The sequence below is a fragment of the Pelobates fuscus genome, chromosome 5, assembly GCF_036172605.1.
Source record: "Pelobates fuscus isolate aPelFus1 chromosome 5, aPelFus1.pri, whole genome shotgun sequence".
In the NCBI taxonomy this organism is placed as follows: Eukaryota; Metazoa; Chordata; class Amphibia; order Anura; family Pelobatidae; genus Pelobates; species Pelobates fuscus.
Genome location: NC_086321.1, coordinates 282513659 through 282538067, shown reverse-complemented (window position 1 = coordinate 282538067; position 24409 = coordinate 282513659). Strand labels below are relative to the sequence as shown.

Below are 24409 nucleotides of genomic sequence, written 5' to 3'. Positions count from 1 at the left end.
TACAAATAAATTGATTTTTGAGTAAAAAAAAATAACAAACTGAGTTTTTTTTTGTTTTGTTTTTTATGGGTCCAGAAGACAAAAAGCACAAGGGTTAGAAAAACACAAGGGAAAACAATTGCATTAAATAAACCTATGCAAATAATGTATTTTGTCTATTAACTAATGCATGTTGGCCTTGTAAGTGGGATCACTGACTGCACTAAACTGTGTGAAGGTTAATAGCTAATTTATTATCAACAATGCAGCACAAAAAACAAGGACGTTTCATTCCTCCATTAAGTCTGACAGCTGGTCTCTAATAAGGGTCATATTTGCAGGCCAGCATCTTCTTTAAAAAAACCAAAAACCTGAGGCGCAATATGGGGCAGTGTAAGCCACTAAGAATTGTGCAGGCATACATTAAGGCCCCACTAGCAAGTAAGACATTACCCCTATCAACCTCTCAAGTACACACATCTCTTATATCCTTCTCATTTTTCTCATTAATTGTTTTTCTTTCCATCTTCTGGAGAGTGAGATGTTATTCGCAAGAAGTAGGCAGGTTTCCTCAGGCATCGGTACGCCAGAAGTTGGGGCCCCAAGGTGTACAAGACGTTGGAAATTATAAATACCCACCAGGAATCTTGGGGTACACGGTAGGTGTACGGGGTACGGTGATAAAGTGAAGCTCCCACATGAGCAAACTGGGCCTAGGAAGAGATTTACATTTTTTTTTATGTAAACATAGAAACATAGAATGTGATGGCAGATAAGAACAATTCGGCCCCAGTGGCGTCTCTAAGATTAATTTTTAGGGGGGGCACATGGTTGGCCAGGGACAAAAGTAGGGGGGCACATTTAACCCCGCCCTCACCGCAGTTTGACCCCGCCCCTGCCACATGTTAAGCCCCGCCCCCAACACAATGTGTTGTTGTTGTTTTTTTTTTTTTAATAATCCCTGGTGGAGAATTCATTATTTTCCACCAAGGATTATTAAAAAACAAACACATTTCCCTTGATACAGTCCATACACACACACACACACACAGACTGCTGAGTCCTTACACACACAGAGACACAGACTGCTGACCATACACACACACACACAGACTGCTGAGTCCATACACATACAGACTGCTGAGTCCATACACACACACTGCTGAATCCATACACACACACAAGCTTCCTCACTAGCAGACAGACACACACACAAGCACATTAAGCCAACCTGTCACTGGAGCCTGTTGCTGGGTGTCAGGCAGCCATCTTCCATCCTTTCCAGCAGTATGGGCTGCTGCTTAACGGCGGGGGCGGGGCATACACACATACAGACTGCTGAGTCCATACATACACACAGACTGCCGAGTCCATACACACACACAGACTGCCGAGTCCATACACACACACAGACTGCCGAGTCCATACACACACACAGACTGCCGAGTCCATACACACATACAGACTGCCGAGTCCATACACACATACACACTGCTGAGTCCATACACACACACACACTGCTGAGTTCATACACACACAGACTGCCGAGTCCATACACACTGCTGAGTCCATACACACACACAGACTGCTGAGTCCATACACACATACACTGCTGAGTCCATACACACACACACTGCTGAGTTCATACACACACACACACACTGCTGAGTCCATACACACACACAGACTGCCAAGTCCATACACACTGCTGAGTCCATACACACACACAGACTGCTGAGTCCATACACACTGCTGAGTCCATACACACTGCTGAGTCCATACACACACACAGACTGCTGAGTCCATACGCACACACACACACTGCGGAGTCCATACACACATACAGACTGCTGAGTCCATACACACTGCTGAGTCCATACACACATACAGACTGCTGAGTTCATACACACACACAGACTGCTGAGTCCACACACTGCTGAGTTCATACACACACACACACACAGACTGCTGAGTCCACACACACACACAGACTGCTGAGTCCACACACACACACAGACTGCTGAGTCCACACACAGACTGCTGAGTCCATACACACACTGCTGAATCCATACACACACACACACACAAGCTTCCTCACTAGCAGACAGACAGACACACACACAGACAAGCACATTAAGCCTACCTGTCACTGGAGGCTGTTGCTGGGGGTCAAACAGCCATCTTCCATCCTTTCCAGCAGCAGCATGGGCTGCTGCTTAACGGCGGGGGCGTGGCTTAAGCACAGGAGGCAGGGCTTCATTTGGGGGCGGGGCATGTGCCGAGGAAGCTGCTGGGTGCTGAAAACACCCAGCACTGTTCCAGCTGCTCTGCCCTGCTTTCCCTCGGGCTGTCAGTCACTAACTGTTACAGCCCGAGGGAATAGAATTTAAACACATGGCCAGCAAGTAGCTGGCCTTTGGGAGGGCCCAAGGGGGGACACAGCATGATGTAGGGGGGGCCATGGCCCCCTCTGGCCCCCCCCCAGCAACGCCACTTTTCGGCCCATCTAGTCTGCCCAATTTTCTAAATACTTTCATTAGTCCCTGGCCTTATCTTATACATAGGCAGGGCCGGCGCCACCTGTAAGGCGACCTAGGCAGCCGCCTAGGGCGCAACTTACTAGGGGGCGCCGGATCCCTGTCCCCGGTGCGCCTCCTCATGCTGCGCTGCCTGAGCGCTTTAGCAAGCCCCAGGCGGCGCAGCACTGCTGTGTGAGGGCGGCCGGGTTTGAGTGACCGGCAGGAGGGAAGCGCAGAGCGCTCCCTCCTGCCGGTCTCCATGTAGCGTGGCCGGGCAGCGCGGAACGGGGACAGGAACCTTTGTTTCCTGTACCCGGCCGCCGGCGGAATGACAGGAAGTGCTCACTCAGTGAGCATTTCCTGTCATTCCGCCGGCGGCCGGGTACAGGAAACAATGGTTCCTGTCCCGCTCCGCGCCGCCCGGCCACGCTACATGGGCAGGAGGGGAGGGTAAAGACCACTAAGGGGGGGAGGGGGGGGGTGTTAAGGACTACTAAGGGGGGGGGTGTTAAGGACCACTAAGGGAGGGAGGGAGGGTTTAAGGACCACTAAGGGAGGGGGGGAGGGTATAAGGACCACTAAGGGAGGGGGGAGGGTATAAGGACCACTAAGGGAGGGGGGTTATAAGGACCACTAAGGGAGGGGGGAGGGTATAAGGACCACTAAGGGGGGGGTATAAGGACCACTAAGGGGGGGGGTATAAGGACCACTAAGGGGGGGGGGGTATAAGGACCACTAAGGGAGGGGGGGTATAAGGACCACTAAGGGAGGGGGGGAGGGTATAAGGACCACTAAGGGAGGGGGGGTATAAGGACCACTAAGGGAGGGGGGGTATAAGGACCACTAAGGGAGGGGGGGGTATAAGGACCACTAAGGGAGGGGGGGGGGGTATAAGGACCACTAAGGGAGGGGGGGTATAAGGACCACTAGGGGAGGGGGGTATAAGGACCACTGGGGGAGGGTATAAGGACCACTAAGGGAGGGTATAAGGACCACTAAGGGAGGGGGGGAGGGTATAAGGACCACTAAGGGAGGGGGGGTATAAGGACCACTAAGGGGGGGGGATATAAGGACCACTAAGGGAGGGGGGGTATAAGGACCACTAAGGGAGGGGGGGGTATAAGGACCACTAAGGGAGGGGGGTATAAGGACCACTAGGGGAGGGGGGTATAAGGACCACTAGGGGAGGGGGGGTATAAGGACCACTAGGGGGGGTATAAGGACCACTAGGGGAGGGGGGGTATAAGGACCACTAGGGGAGGGATGGGGGGGTATAAGGACCACTAGGGGAGGGATGTTTGGGATATAAGGACCACTAGGGGAGGGATGGTTGGGATAAGGACCACTATGGGAGGGGGGGGGATAAGGAGCACTATGGGAGGAGGGGGATAAGGAGCACTATGGGAGGAGGGGGATAAGGAGCACTATGGGAGGGGGGGGATAAGGAGCACTATGGGAGGGGGGGATAAGGAGCACTATAGGAGGGAGGGGGGGATAAGGACCCTATCCTACCCCACAAACCCTCTCTTTTACACTACACACATACACAATGCATCCCCCCCACACACACAGAAACAAACAATGCATTCCTACTCACACACAGACACACCCGAAACACACAATTCATCCCTTACGTTCTCTTACATAATTAATGCACCCCTTACAGACACACACTGCATTCAATTACATACACAGAAACAAACCTTGCACCCCTTACACACACACACACACACACACACACACCCAGAAACATACAATGCATTCCTTACAAGCAAAAACACACTACATCCCCTATAAACACACTACATCCCTTACACAAATTGCACACATAAAACATCCCCAACTCACGGATGGGCCATGTAGGTGGATTTATGGGTGGGCATTGTAGGCGTATGCCCCCTGGGGGCCCAGACCTTGAGCTGTGTAAGGGGCCCTAAAAAATGGAGCTGCTTCCTGTTCGTTAATTGTTGTGAGCACTGTTAAAAACAGTCTCTAGAGAGCCTCTTCTACACCAGACCTGTGGAGCCAGACTGAGCCCATCATCAGCCTCTTGTCCTCATCTGGTGGTAAGTAGGCAATCCAATATATTATTAGTGGCACTAATCTCTAATTTACCTCACATTAAATGGATACTATAGTCACCAGAAGCACTACAGCATAATGTAGTGGTTCTGGTGTCTATAGCCTGTGCCTGTAGGCTTTCTAATGTAAACACACTGTCTTTTCAGATAAGACACTTTGTGAAGACTGGCGTTGGCCCATATGGCAGAGCATATGGGCGGGGCATTGTGATGTCACATGGTGGGCTGGACATATGGGGGGGCGGCAAATTTTTTTTGCCTAGGGCGGCAAAAATCCTTGCACCGGCCCTGTACATAGGATAGCCTTATGCCTATCCCACGCATGTTTAAACTCCTTTACTGTGTTAACATCTACCACTTCAGCTGGAATGCTATTCCATGCAACCACTACCCTCTCAGTAAAGTAATACTTCCTGATATTATTTTTAAACCTTTGCCCCTCTAATTTAAGACGATGTCCTCTTGTTGTGGTAGTTTTTCTTCTTTTAAATAGGTAAAATCAGGAACATTTTATAATAGTCCCATTGTTTTCTTGTTTCTGTTTTTTGGGCAGACAATTACTCAGACTTTAATGGTATCAATGCATTAGCAAAAGTGAATTAATCTAACCAACTGAAAAACATGTTTAGCTGACACATTGACATACTATCTCAAACATTTATTGTTTTTTTTTTATAGACATTTCTATTTTCTGTGTTTGTTTTCAATGCATGTATAAGTCAAATGAATGTGCCATGATGTAGTTGCATTTTGCACAGGTGGTTTTGTCTGTTGAGCTATCTCTTTGGTTTATGTGTTACAGGTAAGAATTGTGACTTGCTCAATTCCAAAGGTAGTGATGGACTCAGGAAACCCAATAAAGTCTGATATCACACCTGGACCATCATGGAAGGGATCTGCAGTCCCTTAGGAGTATTCAAAATCAAATTCCAGAGGCTTCACAAAGTAGTGCAAAAAGGAAGGGGTTTTATTCAGGATCAGGACAACAAAACCATAAACAACGTTTCTGTAAAAGATTGAATCAATAATATGAAAATAAATCGGAGAAACTGTATGTCTCTGTCTAGTGAGCATATGCTCCCTTCACAGGCTTTAATTTTTATTTATTTTCTTCTTTTTTTTATTTATTTTTTACACACGATTTCCTATTTTGGCTAGTTGCTATGGCAGCCGGGTCTGTGCATCTGATTACCAGAAGAACGAACGCTTGTTTGATCCTCCTTTTTTTCCTCTGAGATCAGGGTTTCTCTCCGCTGACCTGAACTGGGTACTCCCTTATTGCAACCTGTAGGCGGATCCCATATACCTGGCTGACAGCCGTTTTGGCATGTTCAGTCACTGCGTGGTCCGTCCCTCTATGCCTACATAGATGAGGCATTACTGTAGATCCTGCCTTAAAGGCGGGTCACGCATTCGCGATTGGCTAACGACTGCATCCTGTATTCAAGCCAAGCGAACAGTTCAAAGCGACCCTGACGATTTTCTCTTGGTTACAGATCAGGTATTCCCTCTGTTTACCTTTATTGTCCTTTGGTACTTTTGTTTATGCTTGCTTGGCTCTTTTAAATGTTCCTACGATAGTGAGTACACGGTGCCTTTATAGATGTTGCCTGTGCCATGTTGCCCTCTACTTTAGGGTACAATATCCACTGTGATTTTGACACATTACTGCCTATTTCTTCTCCATGGTTTATTGTTTATTTGTATTCCCCCTAAATTTCCATTGTTTGCACTTCTGGTTCTGCATAATGCCTGTCTAGCATGCTGCATACCACTGGTGTTTTGTTGTTTGTTTTCCATGACAACCACTTGTGTCATGAGCATCCTCCCCAGGTGTAACTCATTCTAGTCAGATGACCTCACTTATTCTAGTCAGATGACCTCATTGTGAAAGCTGTTTGCGCGTGATTTACTTGTAGCACAGGTATAAATAGTGTGTTTTTGTCTATTGCTCTGTATACATGATGAAGGCTTGACGCCGAAACGTGGTATATGATTTTGTTCTCCTGATCCTGAATAAACCTTCCTATTTGCCCTACTTTGTGAGCACTGAGATTTGCTGTGAGACAAGTATCATGCTTTAGTATATGTGAGTAGATTCACTTTACCTGTTCTTTTAGGGTGGACATTTTTATGGGTTAAACTTTATATTTTCCAAATTATTTATCTACAAAAATTCCCTTAGAGTTTAATGGTGACTTTAGTAGATAAATCCTTAGAAAAGTATTTCTAACAGTATTGAGTCATTAAATGAGCTTATTAAATTAAGGCCTAAGTGTTCAATGCATCCTTTTCATTGCTAATTTCTTCCTTCTTCAGACTCACACAATTTGAGACCCTCTGTGTATAGCCCAAGAGGCCTTGAAAACGTCTCTCTTGGTTGTATACACTGCTCATATCACCCCCATTTTTCTCCCTTAATACACCAGGTCATGGTCATGTGAATTTGGTTCCTGACCTGCGGGTGGCGAATAGACCACAAATCTTTAGGATGGTACATTGTTCCTTTAAAAGCTTGTCTATCTCCCCCAGTTTAGAGGCAGAGCCAGCACAAGTCAACACACAGCCCTGGCCAATCAACATCTCCTCATAGAGGTGCATTCAATCAATGCATCTATATGAGCAAAGTTTAGTGTCTTAATGCAGAGGGTGGAAACACTGAATGTCAGTTCGATGCAATGTGCAGCACTGCCCCAGGAAGCACCTCTAGTAGCCATCTGAGGAGTGGCCAGTGGAGTTATCCGTAGGCTGAAATGTAAACACTGCATTTTCTCTGAAAAGACAGTGTTTACTGAAAAAAGCCTGAAGGAAATTATTCAACTCACCAGAACAAATACAATAGGGCTGTAGTTGTTCTGGTGACTATAGTGTCCCTTGAAACAGAGTTTATTTTATTATGACAAAGGCATATTTTACTTACTTGAGCAATTGCGCCAGCATATATCAGGGTCCAGTCCAACATCCAAGAGCAACCAGGGACCAGCAGAGCATAGATGCACAAACATTGAAGAGGTACAATATAGAACATAGAGACCAGCATCTGGAAAGATATATGTCAGTAAGCATGCTGCATCCAGTAACTGTGTGCGCTTTTTGTACACCATTTACTATAAGTAAGATAGATCCATATATACCACTTTATATGCACACAAAAGCAAAACTACCTGTAACTCCCGCATAATGTAACAGTTCACAATTTGGGTTTCCATAATATTTAAGTGGATTCCTACTGTGTGGAAAAGGGTATCTCATAATACTCAGGTCACAGGCAACTACTTTTAATAAAATGATTATTGTAGAAGCACTGCTTCCCACTTTACGATTGAGAATAATATACTGAAGGCGTCTTGAAGGTTTTTAATTTTAATATTTATTATACTGCAGAAAGGAAGAGTTATCAGGATCATTTTTTAATTAAAGGGTTGGTCACTACACTAATGATCTGAAAGTACTATGAGCTAAAAAAAAAAAAAAGCTTAAAAACCACTTAGCTAAGCTTGCAGGGTGTCAGACGGGAAAGCTGACATAATGTCCCATATGGTGTTCTGGACAGCATGGTGACAATTCCAGTATTAATTACGTATTTTTAAAAGGGAAAAATTGATTAAAGACTTTATGTGTACCATTTGTTTATATCACCTATAACAATGTATTAGACTTAAAGAGTATATGTGCTTACACTCTACGCACAGAACCTTCTAAACCTTATAAAATGTGCCATTTTTATAGTCTCTTTTCTGGAATAAACAAAAAAAAATCTACACAAAGAAAACAGTCATGCTAAAGGGGCATTTCGACTAGCACAAATGGGTTGTGAGCTGCTGCCTTAGACCATTATTATGCAAATTAAAATAGGATGTCTGTTGGCACAGTACTTCAGCAGTGATCTGTGGGCAGGATCTGTTCAGTGCCTCTGCTAATCATGTGCTCTATATGTTTGTTCATGGGTTCAATGCTATGGCCTGGACTGGCCCACTTGGATATTTCTTGGTGGACAGCAGTATCTGGGGTTGACCAGGCTGGCAGACTATGATTATTATGTAAGGAGTCCCTGGGGGTGTTTGCAAGTTACTGCAGGGTGAGATGAGACAGTGCTACTTTTGAGCACAAAAAAAAGGTTGTTGTTTGTACTTGCCCCTCAGGCCAAATACAGGTGATACTCGAAAAAGTAGAATATCATGCAAAAGTTCATTTATTTCAGTAATGCAACGTAAAAGGGGAAACTAATATATGATATAGACGCATTATATACAAAGCAAGATAGTTCAAGCCGTGATTTGTCATAAGTGCAATGATTATGGTTTACAGCTCATGAAAACCCTAAATCCACAATCTCAGTAAATTAGAATATTGGGAAAAGGTGCAATATTCCAGGCTCACAGTGTCTAATCAGCTAAGTAAGCCATAACACCTGCAATGGGTTTCTTTGCCTTTAACCCCTTAAGGACCGGAATTTTTTTGCGATGTTGTACATTTGCGACCAGGCATCTTTTTGACACTTTTGTGGTGTTTGTGTTTAGCTGTAATTTTCCGCTCTCTCATTTACTGTTCCCATACAAATTATATATTGTTTTTTTCAGGACAAAAGGGGCTTTCTTTACATACCATTATTTATATAATCTCATGTAATTTAATTTTAAAAAAATGAAAAAATATGATGAAAAATTGAAAAAAATACACGTTTTTTTTTTTTTTTTTTATTCTTTATTTGTCATGACATAGCAAAACAGATTGACAGAGAATACAGTGTCACATAGTATTGGTTTACAGCTTGAACAAGGTGTAACAGGGTTGCAATGCATCAATCGCCTGGCAAGTTATTGGGTTACCCCTATCTCCCAGCATCCCCGTTCACTCTCGCATACGTTACGGCTCTCTGTGGGTAATCTGGTGTGCCTGATCCTAAAGCGTATCTGCCCTCCCATTGTCGGAGTGAGTTACTGTCTAAAGTTTTTCCGGGCCATGGGATGCTCCCTGTGGAGCGGCTGTTTGGGCTGCTGTCGTCTATCCCTAAATAAGATGTGCCTCTTGTGACTGTTCCCATGTATGCGGAATGTTGGTCATTTATTTTTTATTTTGTGACAAAAGTCAGAAGAACTAGAAAGAAGGAAAAAGCGAGAGAGAAGATCGGGGGGGGGACGGACGTCCGGGCCGTCATCAGGATCTGACTATGCGTCAGTGTCCCAGGGTGAAGTTTTCCCAGGGTTCCCAAATTTTTTGAAAGGATCTGGAAGTGCCCCTGAATCGAGCTGTAAGATCATCCATCAAGTGGACCTCTTTTACTCTGTTAATAACCCCCGCCATGGGAGGTGTGCCTGGTTTAAGCCAGTCGGAGGCTACCGCCCGCCTGGCCGCTAGAGTTATCTTGTGGAGTAGCTTTTGCTCGTGCCTAGTCCAGCCCTCTAGTGTCCTACTTAAGAGGAAGAGCCATGGGTCGAGATCTGGGGGTCTGCCGAAAACCTGCGCCAGTAGCGCCTGTATTTGTTTCCAGAAAATGACCATCAGTGGGCATTCCCACCACATGTGGACATACGTCCCTCTCTGGCCACATCCCCTCCAGCACACGTCCGTGAGGGTCTTGTGCATTTGGTATAGTTTAACTGGCGTGGTATACCAGCGCAACATTGTTTTGATAGATTGTTCTTGAAGGGAAACACATACTGACGAGGTGTGGTTCGCCTCCCAGATCTCTTGCCACTCTATGCCTTCCAGCGTGTCACCTAGGTCCCTCTCCCATTGATCCGTATAGGCTAGTTTACCCCAGTCCCTTGCTTCCAAACAGAGGTGAGCGTACATGCGCGCTATCATGCCTCTGGGTATGAGCTCTTGGAGGCAAATGCGTTCATAAAACGACATCTGTTTCCGCGCTGCCATCTTTATGTGCGTCTGGTTCGCGAAGTCCCTGATTTGTAAATATCTAAAAAAAATCAGCGGGAGTGAGATGGCCCTGCTGTCGTAGGGCCTCGAAGGGGACGACCTCTGTTCCCTCGTATAAGTGACATATGCGTTGTAAGCCTATGCCTTCGAGGTTTTTAAAGTCTCTCGCCGACATCCCTGGGACGAAGGCTTTATTGCGTAAGTATGGCATAAGCGGGGAAGGGTCTGATGTCAGCTGATATTTAAGCTTGGAGGTGTCCCATATTTGAAGGGAGTTAATGATTGATGGGCATGTGGCCCTGATCTCTGGTCTAAATTCCTTTGGGACCCACATGAGAAGCTGTGGGATATCCGCGCCCGTCATCAGGGACTCTATGTCCGCCCATTTGCGCTCCCCTGGTGGGGAGTGCCACATCGCCACCTGTGATAATTGTGCCGCCATGTAATAGAAGTATATGTGAGGGAGGCCCAGACCCCCCCTCGAGCGCGGCCTATATAATATAAACCTGGATATTCTAGGTCGTTTGTTCTGCCATATAAAGGCTCCGATCGCCCTCTGCAGGGGCTGTAGGGAGGCCCTGGTAACGCGTATAGGGAGCGCCTGGAATAGAAATAAGATTCTGGGCAGGATGTTCATTTTAACGGCGTGTATGTGCCCTATCCATGAAATTGGCCTGTCTACCCATGCTTCCATCTCCCTCACCAGCTGTTTTAGCAGTGGCGTATAATTTCGGTCATAAAGGTGGTCTGGTTTGGCTGTTAGGCGGATGCCCAAATATTTGAGTGCCTGTTGCTCTATATTTATATGGTAAGTATCCTGTATCCTAGCTGTGATTTCTGACGGTACCCCTATGGGGAGGGCGCCCGATTTTGCCATATTCACCTTATATCCGGAAATGGCCCCGTAAGTGCCCAGCACCCCTTGTAGGGCCCTCATGGATCGCACCGGGTCGGTCACAGCCAAGAGCACATCATCCGCATAGGCCGAGACAAGGAACTCCCGTCCACCTACCCCCACACCCGTGACATCCGGATGCCTCCGGAGTGCCTGCAGCAAGGGCTCCAGCGATAGCACGAACAATAGGGGGGGAGGGGGCAGCCCTGCCTCGTACCGTTGGACAGTTGGAACGGTCGGAGAGGGGCCCCCGAGATTTGCACCTGTGCCCTGCCGTTAGTATACAGTGCTGTTAGTAAGGTAAAATACAGGTTTTTTGAATTTTATGTGAAAAATCTTTTACTCATCTACAAAAGCGAATGAAAAAAACTGCTAAATAGATTAAAAATGTTGGCCTGAGTTCAAAAATACCCAGTGTTTACATGCTTTTTGCTATTTTTTTGCATGTTATAGGGCTATAAGTACAAGTAGGATATTGCGGTTTCAAAACATACATTTTTAAAATGTATCAATAGTGACATTGTAACACTATTATCTGATATAAATTGCTAAATAACACCCCACATGTACATATTTTTTTAAAAGTAGACAACCCAGGGTGTTCAATATGGGGTATGTCCAGACTTTTTTAGTAGCCACTTAGTCACAAACACTGGCCAAAGTTAGCGTTCATATTTGTTTGTGTGTGAAAAAAGTAAAAAACTAAATTGAACGCTAATTTTGGCCAGTGTTTTTTGGCCCCATTTGCAATACCTTGGGTTGTCTTCTTTTGCAAATGTTATGCCATCATGGGGGTAATTCTCATTCCTGGGTGTTACGGTTGCCTCCAGGCTGGCTGGAGGTTGGACCGTAGAAAAGGATGCTCCTAGCGCTCACCAAAGGACCATCAGCACCGTTGCCACCATAAGCACTGCAGACTCCACGAACCACCGCTGCTGGGCTGGTATCTCGCCGTCTGCTCTGCGCCCTGGACCTACGACCAGGCTCCAGGTTCCAGTAGGTGAACCTCTTCCTTCTGTAGAGCGAAGCAGGATCAGGATCAAGAGCTCTTACAAGAGCTCAATAGCTAAGGGAGTATGAAGAGCATAGCAATCCCTGTAGTGATTATAGCTGTCCCCTACAAACATGAGTCGAGGCTGCAAGTTAGAGGGTCAGAAGAGGTCTGAGGTGCTGGCACACCCAGCCTGGCTTTTATTGAGGTTACATGCAAACAGGACACTCCCAGGGGGAGGCATAAAATCACCAATCACACATCTGGTGCAACCCACACATTCCCTCCCCTCAGATAAACAGTTAAACCAATTATTACATACAATAAAAATACAGTTTTTACACACACACTGTAACTTTAAAACCATACATCCAATTTCAATAAAAGTTGCATATTCAGACTCAGCATACATCAAACATAAACACTTCCAAAAATCAGCCAAATCCCTGCAGTGGATCAAAAGTTAGCTGGAAGTCCTTTATGACCGACCGCAAGCACAATTTCCTGCCCAAAACAGTTCCATAGATTTGGGCTGTGCGGTCGGTCAATTTCATGCGAAAAAACGACTAAGTCCCATTTCGAACGGGACTTAGTCTCTGGAGCTGCAAGTTCCGTATGGGAGAAGGTAAGGGTCAGCGGTGTTCGGCAGAATGTGTAGCCGATTTTAGTTCCACAGAATCTTTAACATACACCGCTGACCGCATTCGAATGACCAAAATGGCCGCCGCCACGTGTTCGGCTGCCGAATGGCGGCCACCCAGCGCTCGGCAATTAACCTGCAGTAACCTCACAGCCTGGGAGGTAAATTGCCTGCACACTTTAACTTCTGGGTGGTCCGCCTGTGTGGTACTTGGTTCAGTAAGCCCTATTTACTGAACCAAGTAGGGGAAAGCCAGGAACAAGTTATTTTAAAGGTCTGGGGACATAGTCTTAAAGGGGCATTGTTCAGCAAAGTCACAATATGTCCCCAGACGGTTCTTAAAGGGCCATACACACCAATAAAAGTTAATACATTTTCAGGGGCACAATCTTCCAGGGGCCATAGTCATGAGGCAGGAGGCTGGCAAATAGGCTTCTCCACAATCCAGGGAAGCAGGGCAATTTTTCATTTAAAGGGCCAGTTACAAATAGCCATTTGTAACACTGGGCTACCATACGCTCTCAAAGGCAACGTAACCAACCTGGCCATTTTCAATGTAAAAATATTTGACCCATATATTTGACCCTGTAACTTTCAAAAACGCTATAAAACCTATACATGGGGGGTCCTGTTCTACTCAGGAGACTTTGCTGAACACAAATATTAGTGTTTCAAAACTGGAAAATGTATCACAACAATTATATCATCAGTAAAAGTGCTGTTTGTGTGTGAAAAATGCAAAAAAAGTCACTTTCACTGACAATATCATCGCTGTGATATGTTTTACTGTTTTGAATCACTAATATTTGTGTTCAGCGAAGTCTCCCGAGTAAAACAGTAACCCCCCCATGTACAGGTTTTAGGGTGTCGTAGAACGTTACAGGGTAAAATACAGTGATAGCAAATTAAATTCTCTGGACTTTCGGCCTGGGTTGGCAGGCAGGTCCCTTAAATTGCAATCAATAAAATAACTTAATTATGTAAAAATATTACATAAATACGCACGTAGAATTTAAATATATATGCATATTTATATATTTGAAGTCTACGTGTATATTTATATAATTATTTATGTAATTTTGTATATGGACATATGAATAGTTCGCATTCTTTTTATTTATTTATATATACATAGGTATATATACAATTTCATTCTAAGTGTATTTTGATATAAATATATATATATTAATATCAAAATACAGTTAGAATAAAATTTCGTATAGATATATAATTTTTTTTTAATTTTTATTATTATTTTAAATTTTTTTTATTTAATTTAAATTATTTATTATTCGTATTTTATAATATATATATATATACAATATATATAGTTATTATATATATTATATATATACGTGTGTAAATTAATTATAAGTGTATTTTTATATTAATATATGTACATATTAATATAAAAATACACTTAGCATAACATTATATATATGATATATAGACATATATTATATAGGTTTAATATATGTCTATATATCATATATATACACATATATAATAATATTTTTTTTTTTATTAACTTTCACTTGAAATTATTTTTTGATTTTACAGTTGCAGGGAGACTGCCTGTCAGCACAGACAGTCCCCCTGCAGGCAGAGACTAGGACACCTATTGTGACCATGTGGTCGCCCTGTTGGGCGATCACATGGCCACAGGGGTCCTAAACCGCCATGGGGAGACTGTCTGGGCTGCAGGCAGTCTCCCCACACTGGGAGCACCGCCGATCGACGCCGGGGGAACGACGGCGATCGGGCAAGTACATTGGACGGTTAGGACGGTTCAGGACCGTCACCGGTCGGCAACGCAAAAATCCTACTGAACCGTCCTCCGTCCTTAAGGGGTTAAATGGTATCTCAGTCTGGTTCAGTAGGAATCACAATCATGGGGAAGACTGCTGACCTGACAGTTGTGCAGAAAACCACCATTGACACCCTCCATAAGGAAGGAGCGCCTCAAAAGGTGTCACGTATTCATCCGCTTATAAAAATGTGGTTAATGGCATTTACTGTCCACACATGAAAAGTTGTGCCGAGCAGCAACCAATTCCACAGAAGGGTTCATGCTGAGCAGCAATTATGCAAATGGGAAACTGGTAACTGCCTTTGGGGTCAAAGGCCGGTTACAGCCTATCGGATCTAGAGGAGGGGTATTTAGGCCCAGTTCTCATCCTGCTCAGTGCCCTGTTGTGGTTTCCCTTGTGGTTTCCCTTGTGGTTTCCCTTGTGGTTTCCCTTGTGGTTGTCCGAGAGCGCGTTATTGATTCTGGTTATTTGACTTTGGCATTGTTTTTGACTTCCCTGTTTTATGGCATCCCTGACTCCTGGCTTTTCCTTATCGTTTTGTCTCTTTCTGTTTCCCTTGACCTCGGCTATTCCTGACTATTCTTTGGTACGTTAGTCCGGCCATTCTAAGGTCCGGTATACGTTACCTATCAGTCCTCTGTGTTACACATTTCTACGTGCTGGATCATTCTGTAATCCTGACAAAAGGTAATTGCGAAGGAAGTTGGATCTTCCCAAAGTGCTGTATCAAAGCACATTAATAGAAAGTTGTGTGGAAGAAAAAGGTGCACAAGCAGCAGGGATGAACGCAGCCTGGAGAGGATTGTCAGGAAAAGGTAATTCAAAAGTGTTGGGGACTTTCACAAGGAGTGGACTGAGGCTGGAGTCAGTGCATCAAGAGCCACCACAGACGGATCCTGGATATGGGCTTCAGATGTCGTATTCCTCTTGTCAAGCCGCTCCTGAACAACAAACAATGTCAGAAGTGTCTTACCTGGGCTAAAGAAAAACAGACCTGGTCTGTTGCTCAGTGGTCCAAAGTCCTATTTTCTGATAAGAGCAACTTTTGCATCTCATTTGGAAACCAAGGACCCAGAGTCTGGAGGAAGAATGGAGAGGTACACACTGCAAGATGCTTGAAGTCCAGTGTGAAGTTTCCACAGTCTGTGTTGATTTGGGGAGCCATGTCATCTGCTGGTGTTGGTCCACTGTGCTTCATTAAGTCCAGGTTCAACGCAGCTGACTGCCAGGAGATTTTGGAGCACTTCATGCTTCCTTCCGCAGACAAGCTTTATGGGGATGCTGACTTCATTTACAGCAGGACTTGGCACCTGCCCACACTGCCAAAAGCACCAAAGCCTGGTTCAATGACCGTGGGATTACTGTGCTTGATTGGCCAGCAAACTCGCCTGACCTGAACCCCATAGATTCTTGCCAAGAGAAAGATGAGAGACATGAGACCGACCAATGCAGAAGAGCTGAAGGCCACTATTGAAGCATCCTGGTCTTCCATAACACATCAGCAGTGCCACAGGCTGATAGCTTCCATACCACGCCGCATTGAGGCAGTAATTGCTGCAAAAGGGGCCCAAACCAAGTACTGAGTCCATATGCATGCTTATACTTTTCATTGGTCCGATATTGTTCTATGTACACTCCTTGTTTTATTCATTGCATGTAATATTCTAATTTACTGAGATTGTGGATTTGGGGTTTTCATGAGCTGTAAGCCATAATCATTACACTTATGACAAATCACGACTTGAACTATCTTTCTTTGCATGTAATGCGTCTATCTCATGTATTAGTTTCCCCTTTTACGTTGCATTACCGAAATAAATGAACTTTTGCACGATATTCTAATTTTTCGAGTATCACCTGTACTGCCAGCCCTCCCATGGAAATGATATGTTTAAAGAACTAATAAGCCGATATAGCATATGCTCTATGATTTCTCCCACAACAAGAACAATGGACAAAATAATGACCAAATTCTGACTGAACTGGCAATTCACAAATTTACTAAAGCCAAATGCGGTTAGAATTTGTCCGTACCAATTTACAGCACAGGAATCGGAGACCACATGCCGACCAAAGATAAATCAAATGCATACAACAGAATGCACATTTCAAATATTATCATGGACTTGATGTTTGCAAGATAATTTGAAGTACTATTTGCTGCTCAGTCACTAGAAAGGACTCCATGCGATGGGGATGGGGAACCCATTGGCCCCCAATCATGGGTGATCGGTGGGGGCCCTAATATTAATAACAATGCCACCCAAGCCCCCACTCAAGGGCACCAGGTGGTAGCTCAAATTATTTATAAAAAAAAGAAGCGGTGGAGGTACTAGTGGTGTACAAATAGCAAAAGTACACAAGCAAAAATAGCAACAGTACATAGAACTGCATTCAAACACCAACACTACACACAAATATATACATACTGTGATAAAGTGAAGGCAGATAGGCCTATAACATTTAACCCCAGGGGGAGTATGTGTAGTTTGTGTTGTAGGCAACACAAACCAACATTTAGTAATGGGCCCCTGGGGTGGAGCATTTGGAGAGCAGGGTGGGCCAATGTTCCACTCCTCAGTTTATACACAACTGGGAGAAATAAGGTCCAGGCCAGAGTTTTTTGGAACGGTCTCCAACACACTTCTCAGCTGCAGATAATCAGCTGTAGCAGTAGGAATAAACGCCTCCCTTCTAGGCAGGTTAAATGGGATTGCTGGCTTCCTCCCTGGAAGCAGGTAGGAGAGACACTGGTCTCTCATGTGAGAGAGTCAAGGAGACTGGGCAGAGGCGGCTCTCTAATTAGGCGGTTTAGGCGGCCGCCTAAGGCCTCGCGCTGGCCCTCGCGGCCGCCTAAACCGCCTGTTGGCAGAGTGTGTCAGGTCCTCGGTCACTGACCGAGGACCTGACACCAGGAGGGGGCCCGGCGGCTTGCCCGGTATGCCGCCGGGTGCGAGGCCCCACCTGGCTGCCCGGCCACTGCAGACACTGGTCTGCAGCTCCGCAGTGTGCAGAGCTGCAGACCATGTGACTCGCGAGAATTGGCCAATCAGAGCGTTGCTCGCGAGATTACACGGTCTGCAGCTCTGTGGAGCTGCAGACCGGGAGCAGTGCCCACCGGACCACCAGGGAGCCCACTGGACCACCAGGGAAAGGTAGGCTCTCCCTCCCCTTCACCCCTCACCACACTCAGGCTCACCCCCAGCTTCACCACCCACCACCCTCACAGCCTCACCCCTGACCACCATCACCCCCATCACCCTCAGCCTCACCACCACCATCACCCACCACCACCCTCAGCTTCACCCCCCACCACCATCAGCCTCACCATCACCCCCACCACCCTCAGCCTCACCCCCCACCACCACCACCCTCAGCTTCACCCCCACCACCATCACCCCCACCACCCTCAGCCTCACCCCAACCACCATCACCCATCCCCACCCTCACCATTACCCCCCACCACCCTCAGCCTCACCCCCCACCACCCTCAGCCTCACCACCACCATCACCCACCACCACCCTCAGCTTCACCACCCACCACCATCAGCCTCACAATCACCCCCACCACCCTCAGCCTCACCCCCACCACCACCACCCTCAGCTTCACCCCCCACCACCATCACCCCCACCACCCTCAGCCTCACCCCCACCACCCCTCCCCACCCTCAGCCTCACCACCATCACCCTCCCCACCCTCACCATTACCCCCACCACCCTCAGCCTCACCCCCCACCACCATCACCCTCAGCCTCACCCCCCACCACCACCACCCCCAGCTTCACCCCCCACCACCATCACCCCCACCACCCTCAGCCTCACCCCCACCACCATCACCCCTCCCCGCCCTCAGCCTCACCACCATCACCCCTCCCCACCCTCACAATTACCCCCCACCACCCTCAGCCTCACCCCCACCACCATCACCCTCAGCCTCACCACCATCACCCCCCCACCACCCTCACCATCACCCCCACCCCCCTCAGCCTCACCCCCACCACCCTCAGCTACACCCACCACCACCATCAGCTTCACCCCCCCACCACTGTCACCATCACCCCCCACCACCATCACCCATCACCACCCTCAGCCTCACCCCGTACCACCCTCAGCTTCACCCCCACCACCATCACCCCCACCATCACCCCCCACCACCCTCAGCCTCACCCCCACCACCCTCAGCTACACCCACCACCACCGTCACCATCACCCCCCACTACCCTCACCATCACCCCTCCCCACCCTCAGCCTTACCCCCACCATCCTCACCATTACCCCTTCAGCCTCACCCCCCACCACCCTCAGCCTCATCATCCCCCATAACCTCCCACCACCCTCAGCATCACCCCCCACCACCCTCAGCTTCACCCCCCACCACCATCACCCCCACCACCCTCAGCCTCACCATCACCCCCACCACCCTCAGCCTCACCCCCCACCACCACCATCACCCCCCACCACCCTCAGCTTCACTCCCCACCCTCAGCCTCACCCGCACCACCATCACCCCTCCCCACCCTCAGCCTCACCCCCACCACCATCACCACCCTCAGCCTCACCACCACCCCTTCCCACCATCACCCCCACCACCCTCAGTCTCACCCCCACCACCTTCAGCTACACCCACCACCACCATCAGCTTCACCCCCCACCACCCTCAGCCTCACCCCCATCACCATCACCACCCTCAGCCTCACCCCCCACCACCATCACCCTCAGCCTCACCCCCCACCACCACCACCCTCAGCTTCACCCCCCACCACCATCACCCCCACCACCCTCAGCCTCACCCCCACCACCATCACCCCTCCCCACCCTCAGCCTCACCACCATCACCCCTCCCACCCTCACCATTACCCCCACCACCCTCAGCCTCACCCCCCACCACCCTCACCATCACCCCTCCCCACCCTCAGCCTCACCACCATCACCCCTCCCCACCCTCACCATTACCCCCCACCACCATCACCCTCAGCCTCACCACCCACCACCATCACCCCCACCACCCTCACCATCACCCCCACCACCCTCAGCTACACCCACCACCATCAGCTTCAACACACCACCACCGTCACCATCACCCCCCACCACCCTCAGCCTCACCCCCCACCACCATCACCCACCATCCTCAGCCTCACCCCGTACCACCCTCAGCTTCACCCCCCACCACCATCACCCCCACCATCACCCCTCCCCACCATCACCCCCCACCACCCTCAGCCTCACCCCCACCACCCTCAGCCTCACCCCCACCACCCTCAGCTACACCCACCACCACCGTCACCATCACCCCCCACTACCCTCACCATCACCCCTCCCCACCCTCAGCCTTACCCCCACCATCCTCACCATTACCCCTTCACCCTCAGCCTCACCCACCACCACCCTCAGCCTCATCATCCCCCATAACCTCCCACCACCCTCAGCATCACCCCCCACCACCATCACCCCCACCACCCTCAGTCTCACCATCACCCCCACCACCCTCAGCCTCACCCCCCCACCACCACCATCACCCCCCACCACCCTCAGCTTCACCCCCACCACCATCACCCCTCCCCACCACCACCACCCCTCCCCACCACCATCACCCCTCCCCACCCTCACCATTACCCCCCACCACCCTCAGCCTCACCCCCACCACTATCACCACCCTCAGCCTCACCACCCACCACCATCCTCACCATCACCCCTCCCCACCATCACCCCCACCACCCTCAGCTACACCCACCGCCACCATCAGCTTCACCCCCCACCACCGTCACCATCACCCCCCCACCACCCTCAGCCTCACCCCCCACCACCATCACCCAGCATCACCATCACCCCCACCACCATCACCCCCCACTACCCTCAGCTTCTCCCCCCACCACCCTCACCCCCCACCACCATCACCCCTCACCATCACCCCTCCCCACCATCACCCCCCACCACCCTCAGCCTCACCCCCACCACCCTCACCATTACCCCCCACCACCGTCACCATCACCCCCCACCACCCTCAGCTTAACCCCCACCACCCTCACCATCACCCCTCCTCACCCTCAGCCTCACCCCCACCACCCTCACCATTACCCCTTCACCCTCAGCCTCACCCCCCACCACCCTCAGCCTCATCATCCCCCATAACCCCCCACCACCCTCAGCCTCACCTCCCACCACCACCCTCAACATCACCACCCTCAGCATCACTCCCCCCACCACCCTCAGCATCACCCCCTCACCCACCTCAGCCTCACCCCCACCACCCTTAGCATCACCACCCTCAGCATCACCCCTCACCACCCTCAGCATTACCCCCCCACCACCCTCAGCATCACCACCCACCACCCTCAGCATCACCACCCTCAGCATAACCCTCCGTCACCACCCTCAGCCTCCCCCACTCACCATCACCCCCTCCTTCTCACATCACCCCCCTCTCACTCTCACATTAGCCCCCCCACTCTCACATTACCCCCCACTCTCACATTAGCCCCCCCCACTCTCACATTAGCCCCCCCACTCTCACATTACCCCCTCTCACTCTCACATTAACCCCCCTCACTCTCACATTACCCCCCTCACTCTCACATTACCCCCTCTCACTCTCACATTACCCCCTCTCACTCTCACATTACCCCCTCTCACTCTCACATTACTATCACCCCCCGCTCCCTCTCTCTCACATTACCATCACCCCCGCTCCCTCTCTCTCACATTACCATCACCCCCCGCTCCCTCTCTCTCACATTACCATCACCCCCCGCTCCCTCTCACATTAACATCACCCCCCGCTCCCTCTCACATTACCATCAACCCCCCGCTCCCTCTCACCATCACACCCCCCGCTCCCTCTCACCATCACACCCCCCGCTCCCTCTCACCATCACACCCCCCGCTGCCTCTCACCATCACACCCCCCGCTCCCTCTCACCATCAGCTACCCCATACACATAGGGTCTCAGACAAAAATGCAAACATGCTCACAGAGACATACATTCGCACACACAAGGATACTCTCTGTCAGACACACTCTCAGGCACATACACAGGTAGACAGTGCATCAATGTGTATATGTGACACTTTTTTGTTAGTGGGGCCTCATGTTTGCGTTTCGCCTAAGGCCTCATAAAGTCTAGAGCCGCCTCTGAGACTTGGCACTGGGAGTGCAGAAAGGAAAGCAGTTAAGGCTGGCTTGGAGCACCGGGAGTGCAGAAGGAAGCAGTCAAGGCTGACTTGGAGCACTGGGAGTGCAGAAAGGAAAGCAGTTAAGGCTGGCTTGGAGCACTGGGAGTGCAGAAAGGAAAGCAGCAGGCTAGCTGAGAGCACTGGAGTGCAGAAAGGAGAGCAGAGTGTCTAATAAGGTTGGTGCAACCCAACGATATGTTTCTGTTAGTTTAACCCTGATTAGAGAGGGATATTAAAAGTGAGTCAGTGCTCAGACGAGCTAGGTTTTTGTTTCAAGGGGAAACCTGTTATATTTATGTTTTAGTTGTGTGCTTGCCAATAAAATTGCCTGGGTTATATGAAAACCAAAGGACTGTGTCTGTTGTTTACCCTAGAGGACTGTGCAATCTGCAAACAAGGATCACCATACATTCAAACACACAAAACATTGGTAAATTTTTACCAGTTATTTTTCTATTGCTAAAAATGAACCAGAGAAACAAAGTGAATTAGGGCTGGGGGGAGACTGTGGTACATGAGCGAGGGGGGGCGGGGGAGGCACAAAATTTTGTTCAGCCCGGGGGACCATAACTCTGGTTAAACCAGAGTGTATTATTGTATTATTATTAGTTATGGAATTTATATAGCATCAACTGATTCTGCACCACTTTACAATATTATTAAGGGGATTTTAACAACAAATGAGACAAACTATTACAATTGTTTTAAAGTAACAATAGGTTAATGAGAACCCTGCTCAAGTAGTGTGACGTGCATTTATTTCTGATGGGAAATAAGACTAAAATAAAATACAAAATGATGTGTTTATAATAGAAAACATAAATGCAATAATCATCACGTACACTAGAGTCAAAATGACCTACTGATCTTAGGATCTTAGACCTACCACTTCCCAGCATGATATACAGGTTTAAGTTCTAACAAGTTATGTACCAGCTGGGTTCAATCCTTGACCCAGGCACAAGTGGCAATGCTATAAAACAGTGTGCAAGATGTAATATAAGTATTACAGGAGGCAAATTTCTTATGGAAATACTGCACTGAACAGGGTTGTTGATCTGATTTTGTTAGACTACAACCACTATTGCTCTCTGCAAACCTATGGCTGGCAGGGAATTATAAGAGTTACAGTCCATGGATTATTCCTCATGAGAAGTAAAGCAAATTATCGGCTTGTTTTTTTAAGAAAAGGAATAAGAGTTTATTGAACCTTTTATAGATAGGCTACACAAGGAGCAACTGGATGAATGCAAATATAGGCTATTGTTTAAGAACCCTTCAAAGGGTTACTATAGTAACAGCTCTGGAATTTTGCCAACATCAGTCTATCGATACATTTTAATACATGTTGTTAGAGACTGTAAACAGATCTCTGTGGCCCTGTATAACATTATGAGAATGTAGATGGCAGACACACACACTCTTATCTTCGTCTTAAGAGGACGTTATTGTGTAAGCTCCTGACATTTATTTTTCCACATCCATCTTGTTCTGAGAACATGACATTGAAGGACTACACAGATGTAATGTTAGATATATATAAAGTTAGCCTTTGATTTTAAAAGAAAGGCAAGCATGAAAAAAATGAAATACGTCTGGTAAATATCTTTTTACAAATGATTTGAGAGAGTCCTCAGATACTGCAGAGAACATAAAATGGAGGGAGAGAGGGATATGGTAGAGGGGAGAGAAAAAAGGCCGAGTGAGCAATGAAAAAGGATCGACAGAGACAATGATGGAGAGAGATCGGGAGAAGAAATTGAAGAAAGGCAGAGAAAGAAGTAGAGGGAAATATGAGAATGGAGGAATTAAGGCAGAAAGAGAGAGGGATGGAAAGACAGACAGACGGAACAAGGTAATTAAAGAGCATAGGAGATGAATATTTTAGTCACACTCATGAGTCTTATCAAAAGTGATAAGACCCATAAGTTTTAGAATTTAATTTGAAATTAATATCATTTGCTTTGTATGAGAGACACTCCAGGTCTATGTTTCCTTATTATATAATTACATAGTCCACTTACCTGAACTTTGGGATAAGCCACTGGGTCCCTTAGATACGGTTCATATTGGTAGATATATGTAAAGCAGGCATCAGAGGGACAGTCTAGGGCAAGCTACAAACACAAGAGATGTAACTCAGTGACTAATAACGATCAGTAATAATCTTTCCTCTTTCCTAATACTATTAGGACACCCAGCTCATTCCATCCTTATTGGAAATCGGTTTTCTACTACAAGAGATGCAACAGGTAGAACACATCGTGTTTCATAAACATTTATTTTCATCATCTGTGCAAGGAGTCATGTTTTCCTTGGGCATAGGGAGAGTCATAACGACAGAAGCAATGTGAGATGGACACTGGTGGGATCCCACCATCTATTCTCCAAGCTGTAGCTTGAGAGGATACCAGCCTAGGCCTTGCTCTCTGTTAAATGGGGTGCC

At 47.7% G+C, this 24409-nt stretch overlaps 1 protein-coding gene across 1 annotated transcript in view; it reads right to left on the bottom strand.

Annotated features, from left to right (window-relative positions):
• Positions 1-319: 319 nt before the first annotated feature.
• The window catches only part of TM6SF2 (transmembrane 6 superfamily member 2), a 50651-nt gene continuing 26561 nt past the window's right edge, over positions 320-24409 (bottom strand). Inside the window, exons 8-10 of the mRNA XM_063455371.1 lie at positions 23988-24080; positions 7500-7619; positions 320-692 (exon numbers count right to left, since the gene is read on the bottom strand). Coding sequence (XP_063311441.1) covers positions 486-692; positions 7500-7619; positions 23988-24080 — 420 coding nt within the window. The 3' untranslated portion in view covers positions 320-485. The remainder of the gene's footprint in view (positions 693-7499; positions 7620-23987; positions 24081-24409) is intronic.